At 41.5% G+C, this 9,029-nt stretch overlaps 1 protein-coding gene across 1 annotated transcript in view; it reads right to left on the bottom strand.

Moving 5' to 3' along the window:
- Window positions 1–366: 366 nt before the first annotated feature.
- Window positions 367–9,029, bottom strand: part of tbc1d13 (TBC1 domain family, member 13) — a 44,514-nt gene continuing 35,851 nt past the window's right edge. The window contains exon 14 of the mRNA XM_043719715.1: window positions 367–6,358. Coding sequence (XP_043575650.1) covers window positions 6,293–6,358 — 66 coding nt within the window. The 3' untranslated portion in view covers window positions 367–6,292. The remainder of the gene's footprint in view (window positions 6,359–9,029) is intronic.

Below are 9,029 nucleotides of genomic sequence, written 5' to 3'. Positions count from 1 at the left end.
GATACAGAGTTTTGAATAAGGGCTTCCTGAAGAAGGGTTTATGCCCGAAACGTCGATTCTCCTGTTCCTTGGATGCTGCCTGACCTGCTGCGCTTTTCCAGCAACACATTTTCAGCTCTGATCTCCAGCATCTGCAGCCCTCACTTTCTCCTCGAGTTTTGAACAAGCACAAGTTTATGGAGGACTGTAAAATGCAGGGCAACAGGGAGAGATTTACAGCAGATAAATCTAAAAAGAAACAGAGATGTTTAAGAGATGAACTGAGGGAAGGATATTGGTGGAAGTCGATTGATTTGTCAACAACTGTCAGAAGCTCAGCTCAAGATGACAAACATAGGAAACAGATGAGTAAAAACAATTAGTACATACAGTTTTAAAATTAATTTTATTTTGAAACATAAACAACAATATGCGCTTTGAACAGAATATGCTATCAAATTTTTTTAATTCTAAAATTCAGGTGTCAACATTGAGCGCAATTTGTAAAATTATTTTAAATACAAGTGCACATTTTCCTTTGGAAAACAGTACTAACAGTCAAAATGTCACACAGAGTAAGTAAACCTTTATTGAAACATTCACACAATCAGAAGCTTATCACAGAAGGAGCCTAAATGAGTTGGCCCCAAAAACCTTCATAAAGAGCTTGAGACTTATAATTCGTAGAAGATGCAGAGGTTTCAGGTAAAGTTTGGTGGAATTTGGCTAATGCACCTCACTTTTCTTTACTGTAATTGAATACCATTATTCAGGCAATGACCTGGGGAGGTGTTAGTAAGAAATTTCAAATCAAACATCACAATCAACAGCAAAAAGAATTAAATAATTTACTCTTGTTTCTGGCCAGCAAAAATAAAATTGTGCTGTAGCAGATAAATATGTCTTTTCCAAGTTTTGTTGCATTTCTGACACAGAGTTGATTGAGGTTTAGTTTTTGATGAAAATACAATAAACCAGTCACAGATTAAACAGCCAGCCTCAGTCATGAAACAAGAGCCTAAACCATAATGCAAAAATAAGTTGCACTGGCTCTCACATGCAATACATTCCAGTTGATCAACATCATGCATTCGTAATCATTCGATCCCTCCTGCACTATAATTTAGTGTTGAGATCTGTTTTGTTGCTACCTTCATACCCTTTCCTGAATAAGTTAGAGAGACATAACCATGTCTAAAGAGCCACAACAGGCAATCTGTCCCTCACGGTCCTGCTGTCAGATGGCACATAATTTGCTACAGTTTATATGCAGCAACAGTCACAAACAATATAGTTTCATCGTATTAGGATCCTATGGCAGTTGAAATAACATCATTAGCTTTGGTCATTCATGCTTCAAAGGGATTAGCTCTTGTACTGATCACTAAATGTCATCCCCACTTCAGCCACAAATGCTGGCAAGGAAAATCAATCATTTGCTGTCTCGTTCCTTTCCCTCTCTGAACTACCACCTCTTGGTCACACACATCCCTATCTGCAAAGGATCAAGCTGTGCAGAACACGTTAAGGCTGCTATTTGCTCTTTGCACAGAAGTACATTACCTCTCCATGAGCCTGGACAATCTTATCTGAGCCAGGCAGATATGTAATACTGCCCAGTTGGATCACTGGCCTGCCAATCAGAGACTAGCCACGTCCTTGTACCTCTCTGCCACTGGTTGTAAATGTCATGGGAAAGGAAGGCTTTCAAATAAAGTCTTCCAATTCAAGAGTCTAATCCCCATCTGCCCATAAACTGGGATAAGTGCAACTGAGCTATACTCAGATGCACCACGTTTTAAGACTTTTGCACTCCAATCCCAATATCAAAAAGAAATCTATTACAACATTTAAGAAAAGCAATTAAAGTTCATCATAAGGCAAATATATAACATAAGAATAACTATTATTGGGAAAATAGGAGGCATTTATTCAGTCTCTCTATAGTATCATTGTGACCTTCAGGGTTCTGTCATATCAATTAAAACACTGATCACCACATCTAGTTATAAACACCATAGTTCTAAGCATTCGCAATTTATATTAAATCAATTCTAAAATAACACTGAATATTGTCAAAAACAGCACCTTCAGCTGCACGCTTATTTTAATACTTGGCTTTCTACCAAGCATCCTTCTCCCAACAGGTATTGTTGGGCAGTGTGAGAGAGAGAGAGAACACGTGACAGTGTACAAACAGACAGACTGTGCACAAGATAGTCTATTTGTTATGTCTTGTTGATGGGGTGGAAAGGGAGACGTAGAACAAATGTAAGGAATGTGCATAATAGAGACAGAGAAGAAAGAAAGAGAGATAGATTGTGATTGTCAACAAATGAGAAGCTGGCAGATGCCAACAGATATTGTAGAAGAGAGACAATCAATTTATTATCTTTCATAGAAGATGGGAGAAGGCTAAATGGAGTGTGAGAGGGAAAGGTACAAGAGATAGATACACAGGAGGCAAGTGTGTGTGTGCATGCATAAAAGTCCAAGGGAAATGGTCTAAATCTGGGATCAATACTGTCATTTTACTGCAGTGTTTCCTTTGCAAGAGCATTATAGCAAACCCTAGAGTTTTGCTGTTGACTGTTTACCAGAATTGGGAGGATCCACTAATTTATAAAAAAACTTTTGAAACCAATATTGGAGAGCCACATTAGAAGTAGGATTTGTTTTAGTTCAGAAAAAAATATTCCATTCATTAGATCCTAATCAGTTGCATTGATTTGTCTTATATACTACTTATCCATTGATAATGTCATTCCAAAGTATTTCCATATACAATGATAATAAGCTGAATCAACACTTATCTGAAACAATGTAACCCCCTCAAAACATCAATATTTTGAAAAATTTAGTCTAATAAACAATCAACTTCTCAGTCCATAATCTGGAGGGTTTTCATCTTTGATACAATCTTGTCACATGGCAGACGCGAATACACAACCGAGCAACAATTAGGAGCATTAGGGAACAGAATCTGTGGCGTGGTAATGGTGAGTAACCTTTGCATGAGTGATGTGGGACAAAGGTGGTCCCTAAAACCATCCAGCCACTGCAGTGTGATACTGCTCCTTAACCATCTCCCAACTAACTGGGACTCCTTAATGGCATCCAATCTTATTCCAAGCTTCCCTTCCCACCCCACCCCACACACAATGAGAGGTGTCAGATGCCAAGGCACACATGGTCAGGGTAAATGGAGCAAATGGGAAAGCAAGGATAAGGTTGGGTCCTGCAAAAGCTGGGCTAACATGAAAAGAAAAAGGACACACTAAGAACAGAAATTGTGGTGACTCAAAATGATACTTAAAGAATAAATTGAAATGTTCCCTTTATGTGTGGGATGGGTGTGGGGAGAGAATGATAGCTCAGTCCCGGAGCCCAAAATTCCACTTTGTTATTGGCAGAGGACACTGCCCGAGTTCAAAGCAATCCAACTCAGAGAGCAGAGGTGGGGGAGCTAATTTTAAAACTGGAACAACTGGAAATTCAAGTGTCAGGTTCAGAAAATATTTACGTAAATGGAAGCAGAAATTCCCCCCCCCCCAAAAAAAAACGGCCTGAAGTCAGGGCTCGAGGGGCTGTATGGCCTTCCTGTGTTCCTTTGACTTATGGGAGGTTGGGACATTGTGGTTTTGTTTCTAAGTGCTGCCCCCTCATTAGTGGAAGAATCCTGACCCGTTGGTATCAGAAATGAACATTGGTTGGAATGGAGATTTAAACTCTATACCCCACACCCAAAATTGCAGGACAGGTCTGGAGGGAACTATTTGATTCCCCAGTTCGCAGGCCTCCCCAGGAAAATTACTTTGTGTTGGGATAGCCTGTATGAAGTACCAGCAATAAGCAAAAAGGCCTTTTTCTTAACTTTTGGCAGAACAAAGTGGAATTACCATTATCCACCTCCTCCATGAGAAGACAAACAACAGTTCCCTTTGTTAGGAACTGAGGTGAAATTGTCAGAAAAAGGTGCATTGGGGGTTAAATGCAGAAAGGAAGAGTAACTGTGTCATAGAAAGCTTCAAACCTTGGACGTCACATCACAAAGCCAGACTGGGAACCTATAACCAGTAAGAAAAGTGAGTCACCAAGACACTGGGCAGTTATAGCAATGGGTATTTTCACTGCAGGAATGTGGATGGCTTCTCCCGGTCAGTACAACTTTAATTCCAATTAACACTATACGTTTAATTACCAACGTTCCTCTTTGTCTTGACCTCGCACTGAAGAAAATGCTCGACTGAACTTGCAGCTCTCTGCTTCACTCAGATTCTCTTAAACTTGAACAGTGCCACAAGGGACTAGCACTGCAATGGGCCGAATGCAAGCAGATCAAGAGCTTCAGTGACCAGAAAGGCAGACCTTTCAATGTTTGGTGGGTGAAGAGGAGGAAAGAAATTCACACTTTAAAACACATGACTGGCAATGTACAGGGGAAAGCACATAACCAAGTTGCACTATCAGACCCAACAAAACCCAGCTTCCAGCATTTTGCAATACAACAAATCACTTACCCAATTATCAAAAACAAATTATACACACTGGATACGGATTCAACCTTCAGACAATTCTGTTGGAATGCAGGGAAAATATAAGTGGGGACATTTCTGCACTCTTTATCACAAACAGCTAATTATCAACAGCCTATTGTGTGATAAACTCAATTATAGAATGTGATCTTCGGGGGATGCAGCTTCACTGGGAATAACAGGAACAGGAATTACTGAAGGGTTGGTCCTGCCCAGTTATAATGTTAAAGTTTAATGAGCTTTCCAAAAAAAAACATGTGGGTAATAAGTGTTGTGATAAATTCCAAAATTTGGAATGACCCTGACCAAGTCTTGAAATCACTGCTGACCACAGTGTTGCGAATGCTGAGCACATTTAGTTGATGTTTAGCTTGATAACCCAATTAAAACAAAAGGTGTTAAACACAAGGGGTGCAAGTAGGTAACAGAGTGGCGACACAAAGATTTGAACTGTTGTCTTCTCATTAGTCCTACCATTATTGCTACAAAGAAAAGTTGTCTCTTTAGAGAAATGCTGGGATGGTTTAGTATTAAATATGGGGACAGATTAAGGTTTAGCACTAAACACGCAAGAGTCCTGGTGGTTGAAGACAGCTGAATTATTTTTAGCCTATGTGATGGACTAATGTTGGTATGAACTCCTGAACAAATCACCAGCAGTTAAGAGGCATCTTTAAAGATCAGATGTGATCATTTCAGACAATGTTTCCCTACAACATTAAAAAAGGGATTTCATACGGGAGACTGGAGTACTGTAGAAAGCTTAAATACAAATTTAACAATAGTGATATCGATTCTGACTCAACAAGGCATACTGATTCTCAGTTTCTGCACTGAATATCAATCATAGGCTGTGATGCAACACCTCAAACTTTAAAGAAACAAGGTGTTCTGCACTTTGCTCGAATCAGCAGCAACGAGTCTGAAAGCCTGGCCAGTTATTTGAATATTGCTGCAATTGAAAAAGGTTTCTGCATTTATCCCTATGGCGCTGGGTGGAGATGCCAGTACTAAAAAGCAAGTAACCTGCAAAATGTTTCCCTCAGTCCCAGAGATAATTTTGGTCAGTCACTTCCCAGTCTCCAACACCACCACCATAACTTTCAGGAGGTCATAATGCTGTGATACTGAAGATCCAGGAAACCTCACTGTATCTCAGGATATAGTGAGGAGTTTACAGTATCTCAAAGTAATGGAAGGTGGACTGCAGTTTGGGTTTGGACTGGATCATTCAATTTGAAATGATTGAGCTCTCAGCTACTGTTTTAAGGTTAAGTTAAGTTGGACTAGACCACTCTAACACAGGTAGCACAACAGAAAACAACCAAGATAGCATGGCAGAACTGGGCTTCTCCTTCTTTAGCTCAGTGACACATAATTATTAATTTATCTTGCTACTGTACTCTATCATTGTAGTAAATGCCATTGTCATCATTCAGAGTGCAATTACTCATGTCTTGCTCAGCACCTTTAGTGCATATCCCTTGATAGTGGAGGGAGGAAGGGAGATGGAAAGATTTGGTTGGGGAAGAGGTGGGGTAAGGAGTCACAGGATTGCACAGTACAAAGTTAAAGACAACTTTAGCCACACACTTCCCTGTGGGTGTGGAGACATTTTCCCAGAAGGCACTGCAAAGGCAGGTTTGGTCACTTTCCCACCATATTGTCACGTGTGTGCCTGTGGGTCCACACGTGTATGTCTGTCAAAGAATGTGAAGATGTCAGTGGGGGAGGGGGGGCGGTAGCTTCCTGGAATACTGAGCAGTTTTCCACTGCCGCTATGCAGAATCCTGGAGTTCTTTTGCTTTCTTTAGAATCAGGTCAACATCAGAAATTGGATAATCCTGTCATTGAATAAAAGAGAACACAGTCAGTGATAACAAGCAAGTGACACTTGGACATCTGCATTTATCAAAATATGATAGAGGCCATGTCAATACCTTCAAATTTGTATTTTATTTTCAACACATGCAAAATCACTTATGTAATTCTTTTGAGATGCAGCCATTTTGTACTCAGCAAGCTCCCATAAACACCAAGATGATAATAACCAGATCACTTTTGTAGCATTGTTTAAATGGATTCTGGAGACAAAGCCCCTGCTCTTCAATATAATGGCCACAGTGTACTCTGTACTCACCTGTGGAGAGCAAGGCTTCTATGCAGCACAATACTGCAGTGGCAGTTTTCTGGATTCAAATCTCTGGAGTGGGTCTCAAACCTAGAATCTCAAAGTTAAGGCTGCTCCCCACTGATCAACAACTGACACAAACATTTAACCTACAAACATCACACCATTGCAAGTGAACCATCCTGCGTCAAACAGGCATTAATTTGAACAACTGCATTTACATATATTGTTACTGGTCCAACCACATTTTCTGCTGAAAGCAAAGAATTGTGGATACTGAAATACAAACAAAAATTCTGGAGAGATTCTGCATATCTGGGTCAGGTGGATTGGCCATGCTAAATTGCCCGTCGTGTCCAGGGCTGTGCAGTCGAGGTGGATTAGCCATGGGGAATGCAGGGGTTACAGGGATAGGGTAGAGGGGTGGGTCTAGGTGACATGCACGAGAGGGATGTTGTGGACTTGAGGTGACTTGGTGTGGCCTGCTTCCACACCATAGGGACTCTATGATCTGGCAGCATCTGTGGGGAGAAACAGGCAACATTCTGAGTCGAGTAAGACCGCTTTGGAGTCCGGAGATACTGCCAGACTTGCTGAGTTTTTCCAGCATTGTGTGTGTTTTTTTTTCATTTCCTGCTGCCAGGTTTCAATAACCCTTGAGCTCTGGCGCTCCTCTGCTCCATGTGACCAGGTTTCCTTTGCCTGTATCGTGTTGTAGTTAAGTGCATGTGAAATCACTTTGGTTACAACCAATGCTTCCTGCAGCCCAGGTGCAGCTGCTGGATGGCTGCTCCAGCACTTGGTGCATAATTGGATCTGTCTGGATCACAGAATCATCCAGCATAAGAGGTGGCCAATCAGGGCTGTGCCAGCTCTTTGGAAGAGCTATCCAATTCGTCCCAATGCCCCCTCCCCAGTCCTTTCCCCATGGTGCTGCTCTCTTTTCCATTTCAAGTATTTATCCAGTTCCCCAATTTAAAATTACCGAGTCCTCTAAAGGGCGGCATGTTCCAGATCCACCTTACTCAGTGTATAAACAAAATTCTTATCTCGTCTCTCACATGCTGTCTCGTGTGCTGCACGACTTCTCACGCGATCTCTAACACACAAAATAAATTCTCCATCTCTCACACAACGGAGAGATTAGTTGGTGGCATCAGCCTCCAAAGAAAAAAGCTTTTCACTGATTAAAACAACATGTTCAGAAGAGGATTTCAGAGCTGATTAACTTTCCTTTTAGCGATTGGTGGCAGCATTCGCTTTCCTGGTTCTCAACTCTAAGTCAATGTGGATTCACCACAATTCCCAATTATTCAGACAGGATCAAATACAAATCAACCTTGAAGGCCATCAGTATCACGTGAATTGATAGGGTGGACCAAGAAAACGCTTCCATGTGCAGAGGTGGGATTTAGACAAAAACTAGATGATAAGATGTTCACTGACGAATTGAAGAAATTCAGGAAATACTTGAAGAAGAAAACTTGACCTGGTAACATTGGAAAAGCTCAAGGTGCTGCATTCTATCCACTTTTCCTACACACTCCAAAAACCTGATCAATCAGTAGAAAGAAGAATCTTTAGAAATGCTGGTACTATGCATGTGCTAAAAATTCCAAATTCAGACCATAAGCCAAATAAAGGAAAGCTTGAAATTGCAAGAGCAAGAGGAACTCTTTTTAAAAAAAAGTGACATCCTAAAAAGAAAATTTCGACCATTTGATCAGAATTAGAAAGCTAAAGAGATTACCACTAAACAGGAGTCCGCCTGTGGACGTCACAGAGCGCTTGTGGACAAACTACAATGTGAAGATGGCATAAGACAGGCAAGTGTGGCATGGCATAACGGCAGATTACCTGGCAGGGTTAGCTACCAGTAGTAACAAGTTAGAACATGGAACTCATTGTCATGGAGAGTAGCTGATGGCAATGGTATATCGTGGATGCATTTATGGGGAAGCTGGACAAACATAAGGGAGAAAGGCAAAAGTGAGGACTGCAAATGCTGGTAACCAGAGTTTAGATCAGAGTGGTGCTGGAAAAACACAGCAGGTCAGGCAGCATCTGAGGAGCAGGAAAATCGACGTTTCGGGCAAAAGCCCTTCATCAGGAATAGAGGCAGGGAGCCTCCAGGGTGGTGAGATAAATGGGGAGGGGGGGGGGGGTCCTGGGGAGAAGGTAGCAAAGAGTACAATAGGTAAATGGGGGTGATAGGTCAGAGAGGAGGGTGAAATGGATAGGTGGGAAGGGAGATTGACAGGTAGGACAGGTCATGAGGATGGTGCTGAGCTGGAAGGTTAGAACTGAGGTAAGGTGGGGGGAGGGGAAATGAGTTTCACCAGTTTCATGGCTGATCTCATAATCTTCAACTCCACTTTCCTGCC

The sequence above is a fragment of the Chiloscyllium plagiosum genome, chromosome 30, assembly GCF_004010195.1.
Source record: "Chiloscyllium plagiosum isolate BGI_BamShark_2017 chromosome 30, ASM401019v2, whole genome shotgun sequence".
Classification (NCBI taxonomy): Eukaryota; Metazoa; Chordata; class Chondrichthyes; order Orectolobiformes; family Hemiscylliidae; genus Chiloscyllium; species Chiloscyllium plagiosum.
This window is presented reverse-complemented; position numbering and strand designations above follow the sequence as displayed.